At 43.6% G+C, this 27,241-nt stretch overlaps 2 protein-coding genes across 3 annotated transcripts in view; one reads left to right on the top strand and one right to left on the bottom strand.

Annotated features, from left to right (window-relative positions):
- LOC129859687 (ATP-binding cassette sub-family C member 4-like) overlaps positions 1 to 16,296 on the top strand; it is a 42,372-nt gene extending 26,076 nt beyond the window's left edge. For both annotated transcript variants that reach the window (XM_055929754.1, XM_055929755.1), the window contains 19 exons: positions 408 to 599; positions 720 to 814; positions 918 to 1,004; positions 3,995 to 4,091; positions 4,312 to 4,530; positions 4,661 to 4,798; positions 4,991 to 5,028; positions 5,130 to 5,236; positions 5,385 to 5,531; positions 7,787 to 7,866; positions 8,081 to 8,231; positions 8,369 to 8,599; positions 12,318 to 12,418; positions 12,806 to 13,153; positions 13,659 to 13,748; positions 13,870 to 14,042; positions 14,262 to 14,367; positions 14,890 to 15,024; positions 15,274 to 16,296. In XM_055929754.1, coding sequence (XP_055785729.1) covers positions 408 to 599; positions 720 to 814; positions 918 to 1,004; positions 3,995 to 4,091; positions 4,312 to 4,530; positions 4,661 to 4,798; positions 4,991 to 5,028; positions 5,130 to 5,236; positions 5,385 to 5,531; positions 7,787 to 7,866; positions 8,081 to 8,231; positions 8,369 to 8,599; positions 12,318 to 12,418; positions 12,806 to 13,153; positions 13,659 to 13,748; positions 13,870 to 14,042; positions 14,262 to 14,367; positions 14,890 to 15,024; positions 15,274 to 15,342 — 2,604 coding nt within the window. In that variant the 3' untranslated portion in view covers positions 15,343 to 16,296. The remainder of the gene's footprint in view (positions 1 to 407; positions 600 to 719; positions 815 to 917; positions 1,005 to 3,994; positions 4,092 to 4,311; positions 4,531 to 4,660; positions 4,799 to 4,990; positions 5,029 to 5,129; positions 5,237 to 5,384; positions 5,532 to 7,786; positions 7,867 to 8,080; positions 8,232 to 8,368; positions 8,600 to 12,317; positions 12,419 to 12,805; positions 13,154 to 13,658; positions 13,749 to 13,869; positions 14,043 to 14,261; positions 14,368 to 14,889; positions 15,025 to 15,273) is intronic.
- A 1,971-nt stretch (positions 16,297 to 18,267) lies between these two features.
- LOC129859686 (ATP-binding cassette sub-family C member 4-like) overlaps positions 18,268 to 27,241 on the bottom strand; it is a 28,152-nt gene continuing 19,178 nt past the window's right edge. The window contains exons 14-30 of the mRNA XM_055929753.1: positions 26,612 to 26,708; positions 26,164 to 26,373; positions 25,422 to 25,559; positions 25,254 to 25,291; positions 25,033 to 25,139; positions 24,734 to 24,880; positions 24,491 to 24,570; positions 24,227 to 24,377; positions 24,021 to 24,140; positions 23,751 to 23,861; positions 23,502 to 23,602; positions 22,231 to 22,578; positions 22,002 to 22,091; positions 21,711 to 21,883; positions 21,022 to 21,127; positions 19,196 to 19,330; positions 18,268 to 19,014 (exon numbers count right to left, since the gene is read on the bottom strand). Coding sequence (XP_055785728.1) covers positions 18,928 to 19,014; positions 19,196 to 19,330; positions 21,022 to 21,127; positions 21,711 to 21,883; positions 22,002 to 22,091; positions 22,231 to 22,578; positions 23,502 to 23,602; positions 23,751 to 23,861; positions 24,021 to 24,140; positions 24,227 to 24,377; positions 24,491 to 24,570; positions 24,734 to 24,880; positions 25,033 to 25,139; positions 25,254 to 25,291; positions 25,422 to 25,559; positions 26,164 to 26,373; positions 26,612 to 26,708 — 2,239 coding nt within the window. The 3' untranslated portion in view covers positions 18,268 to 18,927. The remainder of the gene's footprint in view (positions 19,015 to 19,195; positions 19,331 to 21,021; positions 21,128 to 21,710; positions 21,884 to 22,001; positions 22,092 to 22,230; positions 22,579 to 23,501; positions 23,603 to 23,750; positions 23,862 to 24,020; positions 24,141 to 24,226; positions 24,378 to 24,490; positions 24,571 to 24,733; positions 24,881 to 25,032; positions 25,140 to 25,253; positions 25,292 to 25,421; positions 25,560 to 26,163; positions 26,374 to 26,611; positions 26,709 to 27,241) is intronic.

Here is a 27,241-nt window from a genome sequence, read left to right as displayed (position 1 = left end):
GCCATATGGCATAGCCAGATGAGGACCTAACATAAGGATAACTCAGAGTATGCCATTCTGTTCTTCTGAAATAGACTACATTTCTTCATATCATGTTTCTTTAGACCTGTCTAAAATAAATAATGGATTTATTGTGAGGGTGTAGGCTATATTTATTAGACTTTTTAAAATGTAGATGTTCCAACGGTCTGCATCAGTGGCTTGTAGGCTGTGTGTTTAAGCCAGGAGATGCTAAATGTGTTTACGTTAATTAACGGTCAATTACCGTGAGACCGGCAGTTATTTGCTTGACCATCACCGACTGATGAAATTTCGTGACCGCCACAGCCTTATACACAGTACATATAGTAAAATATGTAGTAAGCCATATCAGCCAGCTCACTTGTTTACCCTCCCATCTCCCACAGTCCTCTCTGCTCAGCGCTATCCTGGGGGAGCTGCCTCATAACAAGGGGGTGTTGAGGGTCAAAGGTCAGCTGACCTACGCCTCCCAGCAGCCCTGGGTGTTCCCTGGAACCATCCGCAGCAACATCCTGTTTGGCAAAGAGCTCCATCCTCAGAAGTATGAGAAGGTCCTGAGAGCCTGCGCCCTCAAGAGGGTAAGACACACTGAATGGAGCGCTCATGGTATTTATTCTAGGAGCTTTGCAGTGGTTGTAATGGCTTTGTGCTCAATGACTGTTAACCCCTGTTGTCGCTGTTATCACTTCTGTGTTCAGGACATGGAGCTGCTGCCAGACGGGGACTTGACATTGATAGGGGACAGAGGAGCCACCCTCAGTGGGGGACAGAAAGCTAGAGTGAACCTGGCCCGGTAAGACCACAGCTCCACTTCATACCAGAGTAGAAATGAGTTGAGGTACTTTCTATAGAAGAATATCCTCCAGTCTCTATCTGAAAGCCTTGTTGTGTCTCAGGGCTGTGTACCAGGATGCTGATATCTACCTGCTGGACGACCCTCTAAGTGCTGTGGATGCTGAGGTTGGGAGACACCTGTTTGAACAGTGAGTGAACCACAGTTTCAGCTGAACAGGTTGTATTTTTTTAACCTTTATTTTACTGGACTCGTCCCATTGAGATAAATAATGACTTTACAAGAGACAAAATAGCAGCTCACAAAGTTTCAGACCCATTTACAACATAAAACTACGCACTACAGTTTAAAAATATACATTTACACATTGAACAGCAAGATGATTTGGGGAGGTATGGTGCAACTATGAAATTATGACCTCTTCCTAAAACTGTGTTTCAAAAGAGAATTATAAAAAAATCCAAATAACTTCACAGATCTTCATTGTAAAGGGTTTAAACACTGTTTCCCATGCTTGTTCAGTGAACCATAAACAATTAATGAACATGCACTTTTGGAACGGTCGTTAAGTCACTAACAGCTTACAGACGGTAGGCAATTTAGGTCACAGTTATGACAACTTAGGACACTAAAGAGGCCTTTCTACTGACTCTGAAAAACACCAAAAGAAAGATGCCCAGGGTCCCTGCTCATCTACGTGAACGTGCCTTAGGCATGCCGCAAAGAGGCATGTAGATGTGGCCAGAGCAATAAATTGCAATGTCTGTACTGTGAGACGCCTAAGACAGCTCTACAGGGAGATAGGACAGACAGCTGATCGTCCTCGCAGTGGCAGACCACGTGTAACACCACCTGCACCTCAAACATCACACCTGCGGGACAGGTACAGGATGGAAACAACAACTGTCCGAGTTCAACCCGGTACGAGAGAGGCTGGACTGAGGGCTTGTAGGCCTGTTGTAAGGCAGGTCCTCACCAGCAACAACATCGCCTATGGGCACAAATCCGCCGTCACTGGATCAAACAGGACTGGCAAAAAGTACTCTTCACTGACAAGTCACAGTTTTGTCTCACCAGGGGTGATGGTCGGATTCGCGTTTATCGTTGAAGGAATGAGCGTTACATCGAGGCCTGTACTCTGGAGCGGGATCGATTTGGAGGTGTAGGGGCCGTCATTGTCTGGGGCGGTGTGACTCAGTATCATCGGACTGAGCTTGTTGTCATTGCAGGCAATCTCAACGCTGTGCGTTACAGGGAAGACATTCTCCTCCCTCATGTGGTACCATTCCTGCAGGCTTATCCTGACATGACCCTCCAGCATGACAATGCCACCAGCCATACTGCTCGTTCTGTGGGTGACTTCCTGCAAGACAGGAATGTCAGTGTTCTGCCATGGCCAGCAAAGAGCCCGGATCTCAATCCCATTGAGCACATCTGGGACCTGTTGGATCGGAGGGTGAGGGCTAGGGCCATTCCCCCCAGAAATGTCCGGGAACTTGCAGGTGCCTTGTTGGAAGAGTGGGTTAACATCTTACACCAAGAACTGGAAAATCTGGTGCAGCACATGAAGAGGAGATGCACTGCAGTACTTAACTTCTCTAGGGTAGGGGGCAGCATTTGGAATTTTGGATGAAATGCATGCCCAAATTAAATGGCCTGTTTCTTGGGCCCAAAAGATATGATATGCATATAACTGGATAGAAAACACTCTAAAGTTGGATAGAAAACTCTAAAGCTTCCAAAACAGTTAAAATATTGTCTGTGAGTTTAACAGAACTAATTTGGCAGGCGAAAAGCTGAGAAAAATCCATTCAGGAAGTATTTTATTTTTTGGTTTGTAGTTTTCTATTCAATGCCATTACAGTATCCCTTGACTTAGGACTCAACTTGCAGTTTCTATGCCTTCCACTAGATGTCAACAGTCTTTAGAATGTGTTTCAGTCTTGTATTCCGAAAAATGAGGAAGTAAGAGCAGTCTGAATGAGTGGACCCTAAAGTTTCTCGGAGCTTTTTCCTGCGCAAGACCGAGAGAGTGCGTTTCTTGTTTACATTTTATATTGACGACGTTATCGTCCGGTTGAAATATTATCGATTATTTAGGCTAAAAACAACCTGAGGTTTGAATATAAACATCGTTTGACATGTTTCTATGAACTTTACGGATACAATTTGGATTTTTTTGTCTTCCTGTTTTGACTGCGTTTCAGCCTGTGGATTACTGAAGAAAACGCGCAAACAAAACGGAGGTTTTTGGGTATAAAGAGACTTTATCGAACAAGAGGAACATTTATTGAGTAAATGAATGTCTGCTGAGTGCAACCATATGAATATCATCAAAGGTAAGGGATTAATTCTATCTCTATTTCTAAATTGTGTAACTGTTCTATCTGACTGGCTACTGTTTGTAATGATTTGTCTTGTGGGCTATGTTCTCATAATCGTAATGTATGCTTTCGCCGTAAAGCGTTTTTTAAATCTGACACCGTGGTTGGATTCACAAGAAGTTAATCTTTAAACCTATGTAAAATATGTTTTGTTTTCTGAATTTTTATAATGAGTATTTCTGTATTTGAATTTGGCGCCCAGCAGTTTCACTGGCTGTTGAAGTGGTGGGACGCTACCGTCTCACGTGCCCAAGAGAGGTTAATGCAGCTGGTGGCCACACCAGATACTGACTGTTACTTTTGATTCTCCCTTTGTTCAGGGACACATTACTCCATTTCTGTTAATCACATGTCTGCGGAACTTGTTCAGTTATGTCTGTTGTTGAATCTTATGTTCATAGAAATATTTAAACATGTTAAGTTTGCTGAAAATAAACCCAGTTGACAGTGAGAGGACGTTTATTTTTTTTGGTCACATGATTCATTTTGCATATGGTTTCCTAGAAACAAAGGGTGGCTCAACTAACCCTTTGGCTCAACTTACCCCACTATCCTTTAGAACAACTGAACTACATTCTTCCCAGACTCAGATTAGGTCTACTTACTGGCTGCTTCTTTAGGGCAGTAATGGGTTTTTGTATAGCATTTACAAGTAAAAGGATGTTCAGGGTCATGTGGATTCTCTGACGTTAGAACAGGCCTTAGGCCTTCACCAGCAGGTTGAAACTGCACTTAAACTGTCTGTCTCCATGTGTCTGTATCCTGTCTGTCTGTCTGTCTCTCCGTGTGTGTCCAGGTGTATCTGTGGTATTCTGAAGAACAAGCCCCGCATCCTGGTCACCCACCAGTTGCAGTACCTCCAAGCAGCCGACCAGATCCTCGTCCTCAAGGAGGTGTGTTCCTGGCAGGGTTTAACATTCTACACATGCTTTGTAACCTACGTATGACCACAGGTGCATTTCTGCTTACCTTTTAATTTGTTGAGCACATAACACATGTCTGCTGTCAATCTTCATGAACTGAATAGTTCACCCAAAGGCATATACATTTACATATGAATACAGACTCCAGAAGTTGGGCAGGGTGTGACGTGTGTGTGTGTGTGTGTCTCAGGGTCACGTGGTAGCGAGGGGGACATACTCCGAGCTGCAGCACTCTGGGGTTGACTTCACCTCCCTGCTGAAGAGGGACGAGGAGGAGGAGCCACAAGCCAACAACAATCACTCAGTGGTCAAACACGCCTTTTCCCAGAACTCAATTTCCTCCCGGAATTCATTGGTCTCCCACACCTCCTCCATGCACTCTGTTAAAGATGGAGCTGAACAGCTTCCGGTGGGTCCAAACCCCACTCACTTCCATTCAAGCCCTTAGATACAGTCACAATGAAGATTTTCATTCTGAAGTGTGCCTGGTTGTTCGTCCCTTAGTTAACAGGGTATTATCTGTCCATGTCTCCTCCCAGGAGGAGCCTGTCCAGACAGTAGCAGAGGAGAGCCGATCGGAGGGCAACATCGGCGCCAGCCTATACTTCAAGTACTTAAACGCAGGAGCCAGCATCCTGGTTATGCTGGGCACAGTCCTCCTCAGTCTCATCGCGGAGGTATTAACGCATCCAAAATGTCAGGCAGTGAATAGCCATATGTCACCATTCTACCTCATAGCATCTACAGTAAATACAAGCATTTTGACTTCTGATAGATGTGTGCAAAATTTAACTCTGAACAGATCAGTGCATTGGAACCAATGACATTGCAATGATCGAACCAACTATAATGTAATTTGTCAACTACAGGTAGCGTATGTTCTTCAGGATTGGTGGCTGGCCTATTGGTGAGAAGCCTCTATTGTTACAGTAGTACATTATTTGTTTCACAGTTCAGTTGGACCATAGCATTGTGAACATTCAAGTAACAATGCTGTTTGATTGGCAGGGCAGGAGAGCAGGAGAAACTCAATATTAACAGCACTGTAATTGTCCACAATGGCCTCAACATCACTCAAGAATTGGACCTCAGTTTCTACATGGGTATTTATGCAGGTATACAGAGGAAGAGCATTCCTACATATACTCTATATTTACGTTTCCCTTCAAAAAATGGGAATATTTTCCAAGTAAGTATGAGGTTGTCCCCTTCCCTCGGAGGAAGCTTTGGAAAATCGTGACAAGTCACCTTCTCTGTGTTCAGGTTTGACTCTGGCCTCAGTCATCTTTGGCTTTGCCAGGAGTCTGGTGATGTTCAATGTGCTGGTGAAAGCTGCTCAGTCTCTGCACAACCGCATGTTCAACTCTATCCTCCGGACACCTGTACGCTTCTTTGACGTCAACCCAATTGGTGAGAAACCCCCCTGTGAAATAGAATCTGTTTGTGTTGTCTTTTTCTTGTTGAGTACAATACAATTACTTGGAATTGATTCCTGACCTCAAAATGCTTTGAAACCGGTTAGGGTGAGATGGGTTAAATGTTCTCTTCCCACTGGGAACAGATGTAATTTTAACATTTAGTTTTGATTTCTATTTGGTGTAGTGTGTATATACAGTTGATGTCTGAAGTTTACATACACCTTAGCCAAATACATTTAAACGTTTTCACAATTCCTGACATTTAATCCAAGTAATAATGTCCCCGTCTTAGGTCAGTTAGGATCACCACTTTATTTTAAGAATGTGAAATGTCAGAATAATAGTAGAGAGAATTATTCCAAGTGGGTCAGAAGTTTACATACACTCAATTAGTATTTGGTAGCATTACCTTTAAATTGTTTAACTTGGGTCAAATGTTTCGGATAGCCTTCCAAAAGCTTCCCACAATAAGTTGGGTGAATTTTGGCCCATTCCTCCTGACAGAGCTGGTGTAACTGAGTCAGGTTTGTAGGCCTCCTTGCTCGCACACACTTTTTCAGTTCTGCCCACACATTTTCTATGGGATTGAGGTCAGGGCATTGTCATGGCCACTCCAATACCTTGACTTAGTTGTCCTTAAGCCGTTTTGCCACAACTTTGGAAGTATGCTTGGGGTCATTGTCCATTTGGAAGACCCATTTGCGACCAAGCTTTAACTTCCTGACTGATGTCTTGAGATGTTGCTTCAATATATCCACATCATTTGCCTCCCTCATGATGCCATCTATTTTGTGAAGTGCACCAGTCCCTCCTGCAGCAAAGCACCCCCACAACATGATGCTGCCACTCCAGTGCTTCATGGTAGGGATGGTGTTCTTTGGCTTGCAAGCCTCCCCCTTTTCCCTCCAAACATAACGATGGTCATTGTGGCCAAACAGTTCTATTTTTCTTTCATCAGACCAGAGGACATTTCTCAAAAGTACGATCTTTGTTCTCATGTGCAGTTGCAAACCGTAGTCTGGCTTTTCTATGGTGGTTTTGGAGCAGTGGCTTCTTCATTGCTGAGTGGCCTTTTAGGTTATGTCGACATAGGACATGTTTTACTGTGGATATAGATACTTTTGTACCGGTTTCCTCCAGCATCTTATCAAGTTCCTTTGCTGTTGTTCTGGGGCTGATTTGCACTTTTCGCACCAGAGCACGTTCATCTCTAGGAGACAGAAGGCATCTCCTTCCTGAGCAGGATGAAGGCTGCGTGGTCCCATGGTGTTTATACTTGCGTACTATTGTTTGTACAGATGAACGTGGTACCTTCAGGCGTTTGGAAATTGCTCCCAAGGATGAACCAGACTTGTGGAGGTCTACAATTATTTTTCTGAGGTCTTGGCTGATTTCTTTTGATTTTCCCATGATGTCAAGCAAAGAGGCACTGAGTTTGAAGGTAGGCCTTGAAATACATCCATAGGCACACCTCCAATTGACTCAAATGATGTCAATTAGCCTATCAGAAGCTTCTAAAGCCATGAAATCATTTTCTGAAATATTCCAAGCTGTTTAAAAGCACAGTCAATTTAGTGTATGTAAACTTCTGACCCACTGGAATTGTGATACAGTGAATTATAAGTGAAATAATCTGTCTGTATACAATTGTTAGAAAAATGACTTGTGTCATGCACAAAGTAGATGTCCTAACCAACTTGCCAAAACTATAGTTTGTTAACAAAAAATTTGTGGAGTGGTTGAAAAATTTGTTTTAATGACTCCAACCTCAGTGTAGGAAACTTCCGACTTCAACTGTATATAATATATCTCACCCTCATTGGATTTGGGTTAAAAGTTGGGTGAAAAAAATACAAAATTCCCTTACGTTTGTTAGGAATTGAAAACTGGTCAAGTTGTAGAGAAATACTTGATGCAAAATACAAGGTGAACAACTTCTATATTTAAAGGTTTAATAGACAGACATATGCACATGGAAAGACAGAAATGTTCCTCTAAGAAGTTTGCCGCAAAGCTCTCCCTCTCTCCCTCTCTTTTCTAAATGCCAAATGTCAATAGGGAATAGTCATCCAAAATATAGCATTCTTAGCACATTGATGACTTTAAAAAAAATCTTGTCTGTTTTCCAATTTGATCAGTCACCACCACATTTAATTTTTTTGTTGAAATGACATGGGAAACGGCGTTGATTCAACCAGTTGTTGCCCAGTAGATTACGTCCTCGCGTTTCCTCCTGTTCTGTCACAGGAAGAATTCTCAACAGGTTCTCTAAGGACATTGGCCAGCTGGATTCCATGTTACCTAATACCTTTGTTGACTTCAGTCAGGTAAGTGACTGCCTCTTCCTCAGAGATGGTAAGAGGTTGAATTATTATTGCTTAAATGTCACACCCTATTCTGTATAATTGTTCATCCCTCCAAAGTGTATAGCCCTAGAGGGGAACATCTATGTATTTTGGCAGGCGGATATAGATTTCCCAATCCAGTATCTGAATCTTTTCATCTCTTCATATCTCCTGGGGTGTATCCGATTTTCCACAGTTGATCCTGCAGAATATCGGCGTGGTGGCGGTGGCAGCGGCAGTCATGCCCTGGATCCTCATTCCTGTGGTTCCTCTACTCATCGTCTTCCTGTTCCTGAGGCGCTACTTCCTGCAGACGTCACGGGACGTCAAACGCCTGGAGTCCACCAGTGAGTGACAGGACTGACTGGGACAGTGAGGGGAGGCAAGGGACAAATGATAATTGTACATTTGCTCTATTAATGTGTATGATTTCCTTTTGTGTCTGCAGGCGTGTGTGTGTTGATGAATTTCCTGTGTTCTGCAGCTCGGAGTCCCGTCTTCTCCCACCTGTCCTCGTCCCTCCAAGGTCTGTGGACGATCCGAGCCTTCAGAGCCGAGGAGAGATTCCAGAACACCTTTGACGCTCATCAGGATCTGCACACAGAGTCCTGGTTCCTGTTCCTGGTCACCTCTCGCTGGTTCGCTCTCCGACTGGATGGAATCTGCGCGGCCTTTGTCACTGTCACCGCCTTCGGCTGCCTCTTCCTCAGAGATGGTAAGAGGATAAATTATTATTGCTTAAATGTCACACCCTATTCTGTATGTAGTGCACTTTTGACCAGTGCCTTAAAACCTCTACCGAATCACCCTCCCGGATCCGGGATCCTCCTCATCAGAAACGCTGATTAGCATAGCCTAGCAAGTAAATAATAGCATATAAATATCATGAAATCACAAGTCCAATACAGCAAATGAAAGATAAACATCTTGTGAACCCAGCCAACATGTCCGATTTTTTTACTGTTTTACAGCGAAAACACAACATATATTTATGTTAGCTCACCACCATATCCAAAAAAAAACAGCCATTTTTTCACAGCAAAGATAGCTTTCACAAAACCTACAAATAGAGATAAAAATAATTACTAACCTTTGAACAACTTCATCAGATGACAGTCTTATAACATCATGTTATACAATACATTTAATGTTTTGTTCGAAAATGTGCATATTTATAGGTACAAATCCTGGTTTTACATTGTGAACATGGCGCAAAAATGCTCCAAATTGTCCGGAGAAATTTTGGAGAGTCACGTAATCTAACAGAAAAACTTTGCTGAAAAATACATGTTGGACATATAATTAAAGATACACTGGTTCTTAATGCAACCGCTGTGTTAGATTTAAAAAAATAACTTTAGTAAAAAGCACAGCATACAATAATCTGAGACAGCGCTCAGCCATTCTCCGCCATGTTGGAGTCAACATATTCAACAAAAATACGAAATAACATCATAAATATTCCCTTACCTTTGATGATCTTTCATCAGAATGCAGTGCAAGGAGTCCTAGTTCCACAAATCGTTGTTTTGTTTTAGAATGTCCATTTCTTCTGTCGAATTAGCAACTTTGGCTGGCATAGTGGAGCTCACGTGTCCATGAAAGTTTGATGCATGGATCGAAACATTCAAAATGTCATAATAAAAGTCGAATAAACTGGTCAAACTCAGTTGATAATCCATCTTTAGGATGTTTTTCTCGTATGTATCCAATAACGTCCCAGACAGAGCATTTCTTCGTGTCTACCTAAGGCATTGCAAACAACGATATGGTGCACGTAGGTGCGCAGCAAAATACTGCCAATATGGCTGACCTGTCACTCCAAAAGCTCTCATTCGGTCCCACATCAGGCTAGACACCTCATTCAACGTTCTACTGCCTGTTGACATCTAGTAGAAGGCGTATGAAGTGCATACATATCCATAAATACAAGGCAATTGAATAGGCGAAGCCCTTCACAGAGACCCATTTCAGAATTTTCACTTCCTGTTTGGAAGTTTGCCTGCCAAATGAGTTCTGTTTTACTCACAGATATAATTCAAACAGTTTTAGAAACTTCAGAGTGTTTTCTATCCAATAGTAATAATAATATGCATATCATATGATCTAGAACAGAGTACAAGGCTGTTTAATTTGGGCACAATTTTTTCCCAAAGTGAAAATAGCGCCCCCTATTAAGAAGAAGTTTTAAGGGGCCCATGATTCCATTACATAAGCTGTTACACAATGGTAGAAATCAATGTTGGTTATATATTATGACATTAAAAAATTATGGAATTCAAGGTTGGATAATCTTTCTGCTCAAATTCTTTGGCTCATTGCCTGTTCCCTAACAACAATTGATATTACACTTGGGGCCAAACAGTTTTCCAAGCTATGTCAAGAAACAGAATTAATAAGGAAATAAAATAAATCCCTTCCCAACAATGCAGACATAACATAGAGAAATGTTAGAAAAGTATATAACACAAGTAAAAATTAAAACATAATGATAACTTGGCTATATACACGCGGTACCAGTACCGAGTCGATGTGCAAGGGTTCGGGGTAATTGAGGTTGATATGTACAAATAACTAGGAATAAAGTGACTAGGCAACAGGATAGATAATAGACAATAGCAGCAACGTATGTGATGAGTCAAAGAACTTGTGCAAAAAGGGTCAATGCAGATAGTTAAATAGTTAACCAAATAGCTACCCGGACTAACTATTTAGCAGTCATGGCTTTGGGTAGAAGCTGTTCAATGGTCTGTTAGTCCCAGCATCGTTAGTGCTTGTCATGCGAAGCAGAAAGAACAGTCTATGACATTGTCTTTGACAATTTTTAGGGCCTTCCTCTAACACCGCCTGGTATAGAGGTCCTGGGGGGCAGGGAGTTCGGCCCCAGTGATGTACTTGGCCGTACACACTACCCCCTGTAGCACCTTGCAATTGGAAGCTAATGCAGCTGCCTTACCAAGCAGTGATGCAGTCAGTCAAGATGCTCTCAATGGTGCAGCTGTAGAACTTGAGGATCTGAGGACCCATGCTAAATCATTTCAGCCTCCTAAGGGAGAGGCATGGTTGTGCCCTCTTCACAACTGTGTCGGTGTTTGGACCATGATAGATCCTTAGTGATGTGGACAATGAGGAACATAACTCTCGACCCGCTCCACTACAGCTCTGTCGATGGGGGCATGCTCGGCCCTCCGTTTCCTGAAGTCTACGATCAAGTCCTTTGTCTTGCTGATGTTTAGGGAGAGGCTGTTGTCCTGGCACCACATTGCCAGGTCTCTAACCTCCTCCCTATAGGCTGTCTCATCTTCGTCTGTGATCAGGCCTACCACCGTTGTGTTTTCAGCAAACTTAATGATGGTGTTGAAGTCATGAGCGGCCACACAGTCATGGGTGAACAGGGAGTACAGGAGGGGACTAAGCACGCACCCTTGAGAAGCCCCCATGCTGAGGGGCAGTGGATTGGATGGGTTGTTGCCTACCCTCATCACCTGGGGGCGGCCTGTCAGGGAGTCCAGTTGCAGAGTGAGGTGTTCAGTCCCAGGGTCCTTAGCTTAGTGATGAGCTTGGAGGGCATTATGGTGTTGAGCACTGAGCTCTAGTTAATTAAAAGCATTCTCACATAGGTGTTCCTCTTGTCCAGGTGGGAGAGGGCAGTCTGAAGTGCAATAGAGATTGCGTCATCTGTGGATCTGTTGAGGTGGTATGCGAATTGGATGGGTACAGGGTGTCTAGGATGATGGTGTTGATGTGAGCCATTACCAGCTTTTTAAAGCATTTAAGGCTACAGATGTGAGTGCTACGGGGCAATAGTCATTCAGACAGGTTACCATGGCGTTCTTTGGTTCAGGGACTATGCTGGTCTGATTTGAAATGTAAGTATAACAGACTAGGTCAGGGAGGGGTTGAAAATATCAGTGAAGACACTTGCCAGCTGGTCAACATAAACTCTTGAGTACACATGGTAATCCATCTGGTCCTGCAGTGAATATTAACCTGTTTAAAGTTCTTACTCACGTTGGCTACGGAGTGCGTGATCATACAGTTGTCTGGAACAACTAGTGCTCTCATGCATGATTCAGTGTTGCTAGCCTCGAAGCGAGCATTGAAGGCATTTAGCTCATCTGGTAGGCTTACGTCACTGGGCAGCTCGCAGCTGGGTTTCCCTTTGTAATCCGTGATCGTTTGCAAGCCCTGCCACATCTGACGGGTGCCAGAGGATTCGATCTTAGTGCTGTAGTGACGCTTTGCCTGTTTTATGGCTAATCTGAGGTCGTAGCGGAATTTCTTATAAGCGTCCGGATTTGTGTCCGTCTCCTTGAAAGTGGCAGCTCTAGCCTTTATCTCAGTGCGGATGTTGCCTGTAATCCATGGCTTCTGGTTGATGACATGCTATGTAGCCAATTAATTGAGTAAATGTTCTTATCTGTTCTAATCAGGGCTGGAGGCGGGAGCTGTGGGTTTGGTGTTGTCCTATGCTGTCACCCTTCTTGGGAACTTCCAATGGACCATTCGACAGAGTGCAGAGATGGAGAACATGGTAAGATCACATCAAAGTCCTAACTCTGGTATTGTCCATCCCTCAGCTCCCCAGGCCCTTTTACAATATGTGAAGGATTTTACCTGGGAATGAATATCCACAGAGAAAATAATCAAACCCAGAGATCTGCGCCAGTGACCTGTAGAAATAAGATTAATTGGAATCAAAGGGTTTTAATTGCATCCTGTAATTCAGGAATGTTCCGCTGAAACAGCTCACTTAAGAAAACAGGGTGAGGATTATTGAAGTTCTATAAAGTTTTATAATTTAGAAGCCATACTATCATAAGACCAAGGTTAACCACGTTCCCAGTCTCAGAGTGGGCTGGTAGACGAGATTAGAACCAGGTTTGTTTAATTGATATGGTAATGTATTCACCGTCCTCAGATGACGTCAGTAGAGAGGGTGGTGGAGTACACAGAGCTGGAGAGTGAAGCACCCTGGGAAACCCAGAAACATCCTCCTCCTGAGTGGCCAAGCCAAGGCCTCATCACCTTTGACCGGGTCAGCTTCTCCTACAGCTCAGACGGACCTGTGGTCCTGAAGGACATGAAGGCCATGTTCAGGCCCAAAGAGAAGGTTGGCATCATGGGCAGGACAGGTGCGGGGAAAAGCTCCCTGGTATCGGCGCTCTTCCGCCTGGCAGAGCCAGAGGGCAGGATCTACATCGATGGAGTTTTGACTTCCGAGATTGGCCTTCATGACCTGCGCCAAAAGATGTCCATCATACCTCAGGTACGGTGCATTCGGGAAAGAATTCAGACCCCTTCACTTTTTCCACATTTTGGTACGTTACAGCCTTATTCTAAAATGGATTAAATATACTTGATTCCAAATGTGTTATTTCATAGTTTGTTTTCACTATAGAAAATAGTAAAAATAAAGATAAACCCTTGCATAAGTAGGTGTGTCCAAACTTTTGACTGGTACAGTATATAATTTTTTTTGTTTGCAAAAATGTCTAAACTTGTTTTCGCTTTGTCATTATGGGTATTGTGTGCAGATGGATGAGGAAAACAATTTAATCAATTTTAGATTAAGGCTGTAACGCAACAAAATGTGGAAAAATTCAAGGGGTCTGAATACTTTCCAAATGTACTGTCGCTAACAGTGGGAGCATCTTCTGTGGCTGCTCTGTCCCGTAGTCCTTCTGAATGTAGCAAAGGAAAGGCTTCTTGTTCAGATATGGGTCTGTTGGAGCTTATTACATTTTTCTGTTTGTGGCCCCTCTGTTCTGCAGGACCCAGTGCTCTTCACCGGCACCATGAGGAAGAACCTGGACCCTTTCAACCAGCACACAGACGAGGACCTGTGGAACGCTCTCCAAGAGGTACTGCTCCTCAGACTCCTATTGATACAATAACGAGATATTAACCTGTATGTAAATGTGTGTGAGTGTGTGTGCTTTTGGTGGCATCGGGGTCTTACTCCAGTAACTGTTTCCTCTCCAGGTCCAGCTGAAGTCTGTTGTGGAGGAGCTGCCCAATAAGATGGAGACGGTTCTGGCCGAGTCGGGCTCCAACTTCAGTGTGGGCCAGAGGCAGCTGGTCTGTTTGGCCCGAGCTGTCCTGAGGAAGAACCGCATCCTCATCATCGACGAGGCTACGGCCAACGTGGACCCCAGGTACAGAGCTGCCTCTCTCACACTCACACACACACACACACACACACACACACACACACACACACACACACACACACACACAGTCTGTCCTTTAGAGCTGATCAGCAGAGGCAGCTGAAATGCTTTACGACTGGGAGGCATCTAGTAGTCAAGCAAAGCGTGATTGAGTTTCTTTATCTTGGTCGAGTCTCTTTCCTGAACTGTGTCTTGGCTCTGTAGAACAGACGAGCTGATCCAGAAGACAATACGAGACAAATTCAGGGAATGCACCGTGCTCACCATCGCCCACCGCCTCAACACCATCATAGACAGTGACCGCATTCTGGTGAGAGCTCTTACCTTCAAGTAGATCAAATCTGTCTCACACACAAGATAAAAATGAGAGGGGGGGCTTTAAACTTACTCCTGAAAGTTGTAATAGTAGAATGCAATTTTGAAATTGGGTAGGGCATCAGCAGTTATCCTCGTTGTGTCAGTCATTGCAGACCTTAGAGAGCTATTTATAACTTGTCAGAAATGTCCAATTCAACTAGGCCATGTCAGCTAACATTTTTTTGCCTATTGATTTTGTTGTAATGTTTGAGTTTTATAATGGCAAAAAAATGTCTCCATTCCATGGCAAAATGTATAGAATTGCAGGAAATAAGCTTTAAACCTGCAACATGTTCTCTCCGCCAAGAGGGGTGTGAACAGTTTGTGTCATGAACAGTGCTTGTGCCCACAGAAACAGACAGGGGGCACCGGATGTTTCCCAATGCTGGAAAGGGGCCTGAGTGAAACTGCTTGGGAACCCTATAGAATTTCAGTCCAGCCAGGTTGACTTACTGACCTTTGACCCTGCCTTCAGGTGCTAGGAGCTGGTATGATCCAGGAGTTTGACGAGCCGTACGTCCTGCTTCAGAACCAGGAAAGTGCCCTCTACAGGACAGTCCAGCAGATGGGCAAGGCAGAGGCAGCTGCCCTGCTTGAATCAGCCAAACAGGTGAGCACTAACACTGCATCCCAACCCAGCGCGCACACATTCTCTCAACTTAATGTCTTTAGTTTAATCAATGCACTAACAATTTATTCAAGAGTTTGGCCAGAAAATCGGTATAATTTGTTAAATCATTTATTCCATCATTGCCATGGCTAATGACTTGACTGGTATATTAGACTTTTGGTGAATTCTGATAGCCCAACTGAAAATGTCTACCAAGTCAATGACACAGTTCACAATATTTTCATTCAGGCGTATATGAACAACGGCAACAGCCATGGTCCAAAAATGGCCATGGCCTTCTTTGAGACGGTTGTGTGACGGTGCAGGGACTTGACGAGCAGAAAGAGATATGTGATATCTGCCCAATTTATATATTTTTTCCCACTAATTGGTCTTTTGACCAATCATATCAGATCTTTTCATATTACTCTGGCTGTGTAAACGCAGGCAGAGTAATTTTAATGGTAAGTTGTTGATTACTTGTTTTCATGCAAAATCAGGAAAGATTTCTGGAACTGACTTTAATGTGCTTTATCAGTTTTTTTTATTTAAATAAGGAAGCAAAATGTATTTCCTTATTGACACTTTGCTGATGTGTGTTGCATATTTAATACTACTTTCATTGACAATCATAAGAAGAGTGTTACAACAATGGAAGTAGCATTGCATTTTCATACTTTGTGCCTCAATCTTTTACTATTTGAACTGCTGCTACTCCTATTGATGTATTCTACTGCACAGTATCCTGACATCATGCTGCACTGTTTATGCAATCACTTTACTGGGCAATAGAATTAATTGGCGTGTGTATTCATATACGTGCAATAGAAAATTACACTTCACCATTGTACGCACATGAAAAGACATACATACATTATTCTCATGAGGATTAACTTGACCAAAGTGAGTAACCCATGTATGTCTCATGTTGTTTGCATGAGTGAAAGCTGTGTGATGACAATCTAGATCATTTAAAAGCAGGAATACCTACCCGTCAATGTGAAAATGCATTGAACTTATCTTGAACTTTGACTTATTCCCTAATGGGGCAGTATAGAGACCTTGACTTTAGATTTAGAAAATGTATAATTTTGATTCCATTGGTTTTGCTTTTAAATTTTTTTTTGTAGTGGATGTAAAATTAAAATTGTTTTCCCAAAGGTATTCTTATATGTACCTATAGCAACATAGTACCTCTTTTTCAAGTTTCAGATATGGATGTTCTTTCCACAGTGAAGTTTGTATTAAAATGAAGATTACATTTCAAACAAACTTAATTGTCTTGTCTCATGTCACGTCTTCAAAGCAAACATGTAGTTGCTTTTCTTTTGGAGTTAATACTAATCAGTATTGACTAAAGAAAATGGACCAAAGTGATAACGCCTCAATTTCACACCATCTTTTCCTTTTCACAAGCTGGTTTTGTAAGCCTCTTTCCACAATTATTTCCCTTTACCCTCTTCAAACACACAGTTAAAGTGTTACACTATCCACCTTTAGATAAATCAAATATACACAGGTTTGACAAGTATTTAAATGCATCATCGGTGACATTCTGCAGTGAATACTTTGAAATTCCTTTGTGATAATCATGATTATCCAAGGAGAACCTTGCGCAATGTGAGTAGGAGGATGCATTATATAAAAGGCCAAGTAGGCTGCGTTTAGACAGGCAGCCTAATTCTGATATTTTTCTCCACTAATTGGTCTTTTGAACAATCGCATCAGATCTTTTTCAGACCTGAAAAAAATATCCAAATTGGGCTGCCTGTCTAAACACAGCAGTAGAGTGTTCCTTAGCCAATCTTGTTCTGAGGACAAATGTGAATGGTTGGATGAAAGCTCAATGGTCAGTGGGCAGAGCTTGCAAGAGGTGAGAGTCAAATAAAGAACAGCATTTTAGGGATGGGGGGGTGTTAAACACGAGTTGTGACAGGATAGGTTGCCAGGTTGTGACAGGCTAGGTTGCCAGGTTGAATCCGGCATGTGCCCTTGTTTTTATACCTTCCCCAACATTCCTCATCTACATGACTAACGGACTGAACAGCATTAAATATGTGATACAACCAGTGTGGTGGTCTCCCCGATGGCACCGTGGACTCGATACAGGGATCAGAAGGTCAGAGGTTCAAATGTGTTTTTTTTTGTTTTCTAACCCAACCCTTATTCCTGAACTTTCCGACCTCGACAGAAAAATATCTAATAAGGAAAACCACATTCATCAGTCCTGTGACTTTCCTCACAAACATATCACCACGTCAGTTGCAATAGTGAAACGAGCTGATTTAAAAAAAATTATAAAACAAGTCGATTAGTAGCTTTATTTAATCCGTATGGCATTAGTTCCACGCTATAGCGCGATTTCCTATGTTCCCGCGTGCACAGGGACTGTATTCAAAGTTAACACCTCGTCAGCTTATTCAGAAAGGACCTTTACATTTCAATCGTGCTATAATGGGGATCTTCTGCGCTACAGATTGAATCTAGCCTTTAAATCACTCAGAAATAGAAGTGATATTCATTCATGTAAACTCATCTGACAAGACCTGACGATGAGGATCAATGCTGAATATAAAAAGGCACATACAGTCAATTACAAGCCAGAAAAAGCCCCCGTATACGCCATTTCAAGTCCCAGTGCAGCGAAACGTGATTTTCCTAGGTTAGGTTGCCAGTTTGAATCGGGCGCACGACTTGTTTTTCAACCTTACCCAACATTCCTCACTAATCACATTTCTAATCTACATGACTAACCAGTTCTTAACCCAGTGCAGTCAAAAATGATTTTCCTGTTTTATAAAACATTTCTATACTGAGGTTGGAGTAACTGAAATTATGAAAATGATGATGCCCCTGTAGTGTAAGAGCTGTTTGAAAATACAGGCTGAAATATCAGCCTATTTTGGGATAGAGTTTTGGCTTTCCATGGTGACATCACCATGCGGTAAATGAGTTAGACCAATAAGAAAGAGCGTTCCAAACCTCTGCCAATAAGCCAATTTTCCCCTCCCACTCAGGCCACTCCCAGACAGTATTTGCAACATTTTTGCCTGAGAAATTGCCCTTTTGACTAAATATTTAGTGGGATTCATATTCAAACTACCTGAGTATTGAGTTTCAGAAGACATTCGCAAACCCTATTTGGTACATTGATGCAGTAACTACAGTAAATAATGCATTTGGAGCTGCTGGTGCAAATAAGTTGTTAAAAATAAAGACAAATCACTGGTATACAAAAAAAAGTTACACTTTACATGAGATTTATTTAGCCATACCAAATCACTTACGTTTTTACTTTGAATACAAATTACATTTATAGTAAATATGACTTATACAGAGATGATTCATCTAAAACTGCTGCAAAAAAATGAAAGCACTAAACTACATTACGTAGTATTTACTTACAAATCGGATATTAAATTGGCCACAAATGAATCTAAGGAAAGAGTCCTCAAATGTTGGCTCTTGTAAATTGTATACGCAAGTCTGTCTCAAATCAGTCAAGTCACGATTATACAATCAATTGTCATGGGTCTCGATGGTTATTACTTTAAATCGATTGGTTACTGCATGTTCGTATAATGATAAAAAAATACAAAAATAAATAAGGGACGGTTAACATTTAGTGTTATCCCACCACGTACTTTCCCAACTTTTTTTTAGCTTGGGGGGAAAAATCCCTACAACTGCATAAGTGGATTTAACTCAACTCGGCCTGTGGCACACTGGACCAAACCGTTGCGATTCCTGTCCAACTGGAGTTTCCAACATGGAATTTTTGCTGGGTGATAAGGCACTGTTGATCTCGGTAGACTGGAGAATGCCATGGGACTGCAGTGCCAGCCGACTCCGAGGAGTAGTACTTCAGGCTTTAAAACAATAGTCAAAGCCTCCTCCGGGTTGTTACAGGGCCGTCTCAAAGATTACCAAATTGCCTTCTGCGCCGACCCCGCCGTTGGTCGTACTGGGACGACTCCGGCTATTGTATGCCTGAATCAAGATGAGACAACCGGTGTTAGTGTATGCCTCCCTGAAACGCCAGGTGGTGGATGCACAAGAACACAACTCCCACACATCTGTGTGGTAGCATGTCACTTTGAACATGAAGCTATTTCACTGCCAGAGAACAGAGTGAAGTAGACACGCTCTGTTGAGTCAGTGTGCTACGTACCTGTTTAGCTGACTGCAGGAGGGCAACGGCCTCCTGCCTGCCTGTCTGCTGGACCATCTTGAAGAAGATACCATCGTGGTTTTGAAGTAGGGTGTAGGGCTCATCGTATGCGTGGATCTGACCCGCGTCTAGAACCTGGGAACAGAGTCAAGTTATATAGTAGGTAATTGATGGTGTATCATTAGGGATACAAAAAGGACCTGACAAGCCCTTGGGACACACACAAAACCGTTCAAAAGTTTGGGGTCTATTAGGAATGTCCTTGTTTTTGAAAAAGCAAATTTTTTGTTCATTAAAATAACATCAATTTGATCAGACATTTATTGTTGTAAATGCCCATTGTAGCTGGAAACGGCTGATTTTTAATGGAATATCTACGTAGGCGTACAGAGGCCCATTTACAGCAACCATCACTCCTGTGTTCCAATGGCACGTTGTGTTAGCTAATCCAAGTTTATCATTTTTAAAAGGCTAATTGATCATTTAAAAAAAACATTTTGCAATTATGTTAGCACAGCTGAAAGCTTTTCTGATTAAAGAAGCAATAAAACTGGCCTTCTTTAGACTAGTTGAGGATCAGCATGTGTGGGTTCGATTACAGGCCAAATGGCCAGAAACAAACACTTTCTTCTGAAACTCGTCAGTCTATTCTTGTTCTGAGAAATGAAGGCTATTCCATGTGAGAAATTGCCCAAAAAACTGAAGATCTCATACAACGCTGTGTACTACTCCCTTCACAGAACAGCACAAACTGGCTATAACCAGAATAGAAAGAGTGGGAGGCCCCAGTGCACAACTGAGCAAGAGGACAAGTACATTAGTATTGTCTAGTTTGAGAAACAGACCCACTCACAAGTCCTCAACTTCATTAAATAGTACCCCTAAAACACCAGTTTCAACGTCAACAGTAAAGAGTTGACTCCGGGATGCTTGCCTAGTAGGCAGAGTTCCTTTGTCCAGTGTGTGTTCTTTTGCCCATCTTAATCTTTTCTTTTTATTGGCCAGTTTGAGATATGGCTTTTTCTTTGCAACATGCCGTAGTCACCTCTTCACTGTTGACATTGAGACGGGTGTTTTGTGGGTACTATTTAAAGAAGCTGCCAGTTGAGGCCTTGTGAGGGGTCTGTTTCTCAAACTAGACAATACTAATGTACTTGTCCTCTTGCTCAGTTGTGCACCGGGACCTCCCACTCCTCTTTCTATTCTGGTTAGAGCCAGTTTGCGCTGTTCTGTGACGGAGTAATACACGGTGTTGTACGAGATCTTCAATTTCTCGCATGGAATAGCCTTAATTTCTCAGAACAAGAATAGACTGACGAGTTTCAGAAGAAAGTGTTTGTTTCTGGCCATTTTGATCCTGTAAATCGAACCCACAAATGCTGAAGCTCCAGATACTCAACAAGTCTAAAGGCCAGTTTTATTGCTTCTTTAGTCAGGACAACAGTTTTCAGCTGTGCTAACATACTTGCAAAAGGGTTTTCTAATGATCAATTAGCCTTTTCAAATTATAAACTTGGATTAGCTAACAACGTGCCATTGGAACACAAGAGTGATGTTTGCGATAATGGGCCACTGTAAGCCTACGTAGATTTTCCATAAAAAAAATCTGCGGTTTCTAGCTTCAACAGACATTTACAACATTAACAATGTCTACACTGCATTTCTGATCAATTTGAAGTCATTTTAAAATGGACAAAAAAAAAGGCTTTTCTTCCAACAATTTAAAGAACCCAAAACTTTTGAACAGTAGTGTATATAAAAAGAATACTGTAGAGTAGACAGGTAACCAGTTGGGTGATCATTGTGTAACTGTGGAGCGCTCTCACCAGAATGCGGTCACTGTCTATGATGGTGTTGAGGCGGTGGGCGATGGTGAGCACGGTGCACTCCCTGAATTTGTCTCGTATTGTCTTCTGGATCAGCTCGTCTGTTCTACAGAGCCAAGAAACAGACAGGTGAGGACACACAAAGTTGGGAGGAAGAAACACACTCACACTTGTCTACTACTAGATGCCTCCCAGTCTTATGTTGCATTCATAACCAAGTGGGAATTTGGTAATTACCAGCTGGATGCATTCAACTAATTGAGAAAAGACGAGTGGCTAATTGACCATAGGCTGCATCAAACTAAAATTACAGCCATCGTGCCTGTAAACAAATTAATGTTCGAAAACCATAAGTTGCTTTTTATTTTTTTTAAAGTATGGTTTTACTGTTTCATTTAACTGCCAAAAATGCTGTTATCGAGAATTTCCTTAGTAGGGGATGTCAGAGGTCAGCATGTGAGAAAGGTCAGAGCTCAGGGATGAGACGAGTTTCCCCACTAGTAATTACCAGTTGGAGGGGCCTTCAAGTGGATTTTTCCCAGTCATAAGTGATAAATACCACCTTCCCACTTGGCTATGAACGCAGCATTAAAGCATGTCAGCTGCCTCTGCTGCCCAGCTCTAAAAGACAGACGGGAGGTACTACATGGCAACGTGTGTGTGTGTGTGAGAGAGAGGAAGCTCAGTACCTGGGGTCCACGTTGGCCGTGGCCTCGTCGATGATGAGGATGCGGTTCTTCCTCAGGACAGCTCGGGCCAGACAGACCAGCTGCCTCTGGCCCACACTGAAGTTGGAGCCCGACTCGGCCAGAACCGTCTCCATCTTATTGGGCAGCTCCTCCACCGCAGACTTCAGCTGGACCTGGAGAGGAAACAGTTACTGGAGTAAGAGCCAGATGCCACCAAAAGCCCATTAACCTGATGTAAATGTGTGTCAGTATATCTCGTTACTGTATCAATAGAAGTCTGAGGAGCAGTACCTCTTGGAGAGCGTTCCACAGGTCCTCGTCTGTATGCTGGCTGAAAGGGTCCAGGTTCTTCCTCATGGTGCCGGTGAAAAGCACTGGGTCCTGCAGAACAGAGGGGCCACAAGCAGAAAAATGTAATGAGCTCCAACAGACCCATATCTGAACAAGAAGCCTTTCCTTTGCTACATTCAGAAGGCTTACGGGACAGAGCAGCCACAGAAGAACCACCAACAGTAGCTACCTGAGGTATGATGGACATCTTCTGGCGCAGGTCATGAAGGCCGATCTCAGAGGTCAGAACTCCATCGATGTAGATCCTGCCCTCTGGCTCTGCCAGACGGAAGAGCGCCGATACCAGGGAGCTTTTCCCCGCACCCGTCCTGCCCACGATGCCAACCTTCTCTTTGGGCCTGAACATGGCCTTCATGTCCTTCAGGACCACAGGTCCGTCTGAGCTGTAGGAGAAGCTGACCCGGTCAAAGGTGATGAGGCCTTGGCTTGGCCACTCAGGAGGCGGACGCTTCTGGGTTTCCCAGGGTGCTTCACTCTCCAGCTCTGTGTACTCCACCACCCTCTCCACCGACGTCATCTGAGGACAGTCAATTAACTACGTCAGTCAAACAGCCCTGGCTTTTGTACTAGCATGGCTTCTCTAAGCAGCCCAGTACATCATTGGGGGCCAGCTCCCTGCCATCCAGGAAGGAAGGCCCAGAAAAACATTAAAGACTCCAGCCACCCAAGCCATAGACTGTTCTCTCTGCTTCTGCACAGTAAGCAGTACCGGTGCATCAAGTCTGACAGCAACAGGCCCCTGAACAGCTTCTATCCCCAAGCCATAATTCTTCTAAATGGCTAACAAAATGTCTACACGGACTATTTGAGTTACCCTTGTATTTAATTGTCTCTATGCTCACTCACAGGACTCTACACACTCACTCCATTTGCACACAATCGTCATATTAGCTGCTGCTACCCTGTTTATCATATATCCTGATGCCTAGTTACCCCACCCCTATCACTCCAGTATCCCTGCACATTGTAAATATGGTACTGGAACTGACTGACCCCGAATATAGCTTACCGACTTCTCATGTTCTTCTTATTTCTCATGTGTTATTTTTATAGTACTGCAATGATTACTGCATTGTTGGGTTTAGAGCTAACAAGAAAAGGCATTCCACCGTACTTGTGCAGTACGTTAAAACGTGAAACTAAAAGCACTATAGAGAACGGCATTAAGAAGCTTCAGAAAACCCTCAGGCTGGATTCTTGAAAGAGCTGTTATGGACGAACATTCCATCCTGGCATGAATACCAGCATGAACAAGATGAAAGGCCAAATAGACCAGGAGGCACTTTCAGAGTCACCACTAATAGTTCTGAGAACTGGGTTACACATCTCAATCAACATATTTACAGACTAGGTTCTCTGGTGGGTTTGTAAAGCATGTAGCATCTCTGAAGGGATTGATTGTAATTACAGGTGTTCCTCTACATATCTGGGTTATCTCACCATGTTCTCCACCTCAGCACTCTGCCGTACCCCCCACTGGAACATCCCCATGAGAGTCACAGCGTAGGACAACGCCAGGCCTACAGATCCAGCCTCCACCTCTAACAAGGCCAGAAGAGAAACAAACAGGACACTAGTTAGACCCAATGTTAAATCATTTCTATTCTAGGTCTGGCAACAAGCTGTAGTTTTCATAGCCTCCTTCAGCTAAATGTAATTGTGTTGGCTCTGTGTGCCGTTGTCTCTTACGGTCTCGGAGCAGAAGGCAGCCAAAGGCGGTGATGGTGACGAAGACGGCGCACATGCCATCCAGGCGGACGGCAAACCAGCGAGAGGTGACCAGGAACAGGAACCAGGATTCTGAGAAACGAGAGACACTGATTCAGTTTTATTCCTATAGAACAGAGCAGAGACTGTTTGAGAATGATATTTAATAACACATATACATTCTACCCAATGTACTTAGAACCATTGGAGACAAACAAAATGGAAGTAAGGCAGCATTGAAAGGAGAACCACCTGAGTGCAGATCCTGATAAGCGTCAAAGGTGTTCTGGAATCTCTCCTCAGCTCTGAAGGCTCGGATCGTCCACAGACCTTGGAGGGACGAGGACAGGTGGGAGAAGACTGGACTCCGAGCTGCAGAGACACACTTGGTTACTGATTACTATCCATGTGCGCGAGCGCACACACACTATAAAGCAAAAAAGGCCACTGGCACTCACTGGTGGATTCCAGGCGCTTGACATCTCGTGACGTCTGCAGGAAGTAGCGTCTCAGGAACAGGAAGACGATGACAAGTGGAACCAACGGGATAAGGATCCAGGGGATGACGGAGGCCGCTACAGCGATCACGCCGATGATCTGCAGGAATATCTACTCAGGAAAACAGCCCCAAAGACATAACCAGAGGAGAGGGAACAGGTTAACTGGTGATCGAATAGTAAATACCTTGTGAAGATGCAGGGCCAAAATGTGTCGTGGATCACCTGAATGAAGTCCACAAAGGTCCAAGGTAAGGCCGCGTCCAGTTGGCCGATGTCCTTAGAGAAGCGGTTGAGGACTCTTCCTGGGACACGAGGAGAAAACACCAGGAATTTAAAAACTTTGTCTACAGATATATTATGTCTGACCTTAAGTAAACACAAATGCAGCATCTCTCAACACAAAACTTTAGCAACAGAAAATTGCTTTCCCTATATGTTCCAGTTTGTGCATGGCTTATGGCTCACCAATTGGGTTGATGTCAAAGAAGCGTACAGGTGTCCGGAGGATAGAGTTGAACATGCGGTTGTGCAGAGACTGAGCAGCTTTCACCAGCACATTGAACATCACCAGACTCCTGGCAAAGCCAAAGATGAGAGTTGCTCCAGTCAAACCTGAACACACAGAATTCCCATTTTAGGATGTCACATTTTGAAGCACACATTTTGTAACACACACAAAGGTTATGGAGGAAGAAAGAGCCTGCATGACACTATTCTAGGAGTAGCAAAACAACTCCCCGAGTAGGGTTTCCACTGTGTCTCACCTGCGTAAATGCCGAGGTAGAAATCCAGGTTCAGCTCTTCAGTGACGTTGACACCATTTTGGACGGTCACAGTGCCATTAACGTTGAGCTTCTCCTGCTCTCCTGCCCTGTCAATCACAGAGGAGACAGAGCTAAAGCAGAGAGCCAGGCCCAACACAGCATGTTAAAAGGGTAACATGACAGTTGCATGACTGGAAATGAACAGTGAAAGTATGTCTTACCAATATGCCAACCACCAGTCCTGCAGAATATATGCTGCCTGCACACAGAAACATAAGTATGTTACTAGACCTATATCATTTAATGAAGTCGTCATCAGATTGAGTTTCTTCCACACTACTAGTGCTGTTTTTGACCATGTAGTTGTACTGGGGTTATGATGTCATTACCTGAGCTAGGAACTGGAGTAATACAACTCCTATCAACACCAGGATGTTGGCGCCTGCCTTCAGGTACTTGACATAGAGGCTGACGCCGATGGTCCCCTCCGAGCGGCTCTCCTCGACTACTGTCTGGACAGTCTCTGCCTGCATTACACACAAACATCATAGGATTTATTGGGGTTTATTCATTAAAGCCACTGCAAATAAAATGACATCTGTGCAACATGATGTTAAGTGAGTCATTTTGTGCACTCTGTGTAGGATCAACTCTGTAGAGGTTCAAGCACGAGGGACGTTGAGAACTTACACAACCCCTGTGTTGGGGAATCTGAGCATGTCAACAAGATACAAATTCACTTGTTTTTTTAAGGAAAGTACGACATGTACTTTGCTGTGGCTTGCATAGCTTCTACTAAAATTACAAGGCAACAGTAAACACTGTCCCCCACGAATAATGCAGTGCCCCCTTCCTCCCTCTCGTGCCAATTGAGATATAGCTTGTGACTAAAGAACTTCAGTCTTATTATAGCTACTGCCTTGGGCCAAATCAGTGTAATTGTGTAAATGCCGGATCTCTATGGCAAGACATCATTCACCCAAGTGTCGTCAAAATCGGGTCAGTGCTGTCTGAGATATTGCGTGTGACGGACTTTGCTGTGTCTGGCAAACTTCTTCTAAAAGTTTGTACGCACTGCCTTCTTGTGGACAAAAAGAGCAAGCACAGGTAACTTTCTTGGGCGGGACCCACCGGAAGCTGTTCAGTTCCATCTTTAACAGAACGTATGGAGGAGGTGTGGGAGACCACAGAATTCTGGGAGAGGGTGCGGCTGCGTGGCGAGCGGCTTTCAGTCTCCGCCCCTGGGGCTTGTGGCCCCTCCTCTTCCCTCTTCAGCAGGGAGGTGAAGTCGACCCCAGACCGCTGGAGTTCGCTGTACGTCCCCCTTGCCACCATGTGACCCTGAAACAGACACACGAAAGTCACACCCCACCTGGAGTCTGTATGTAATGTATAAGTCTTGTCTGTGTGCAATTATACAGGTGTTCCTATGTGTGTTTACAGTGTAACCCATGGTAACACATCTCCCCCGTGCTTGCAGGCACAGGTCCTGCATTAAACTTAAGCACAGGGTAGTGCATGCGTGCTCCTATGTGGTCTTAAAGCATATGTAGAATGTTAAACCCTGCCAGGAACACACCTCCTTGAGGACGAGGATCTGGTCGGCTGCTTGGAGGTACTGCAACTGGTGGGTGACCAGGATGCGGGGCTTATTCTTCAGAATACCACAGATACACCTGGACACACACGGAGAGACAGACAGGATACAGACACATGGAGACAGTCAGATGACAGCAGACCTGCCAACCCTGTCCAACTTTTCAGAGTACCAGACTCATGTGGGCAAATTGGAGATTGTCACCTATCAAACAGGGCCAATCACTAGGGCCAGCTCACAAGTATTGGCATTTTCGACACAGTTCCTAATCAACACTAAAAGCAAAAACATTTTTTTTAACAAAATGAACACATCAACACAGACCTCAAACTGGCTACACAAAGCTTAAGTAGACTACCGCAAAGGGAATCTGAACGCTGTTCGCTAGAAGAGGCCACACCAAAAACACAGATTTACTCTTACAATGGTTAGAACACGTTTCAATAGCGTTATAGCTTTTTGTAAAAGTGAGCCCTGCACAGTAGAAGTGCAGCCCACTGCTCATCACTGCCCTGCTGGTTCCATTAGGAACACTTTCAGGGGACCATGTCATGTGACAGGATAAGGTAGAGTAGGGCTCTGTTGCCATTGTGTCCCTGACAGCAGCACCAC

This window comes from Salvelinus fontinalis, chromosome 7 (assembly GCF_029448725.1).
Source record: "Salvelinus fontinalis isolate EN_2023a chromosome 7, ASM2944872v1, whole genome shotgun sequence".
Lineage (NCBI taxonomy): Eukaryota > Metazoa > Chordata > Actinopteri > Salmoniformes > Salmonidae > Salvelinus > Salvelinus fontinalis.
Note: the sequence above shows the minus strand (reverse complement) of the source record. Positions and strands in the feature narration are given on the sequence as shown.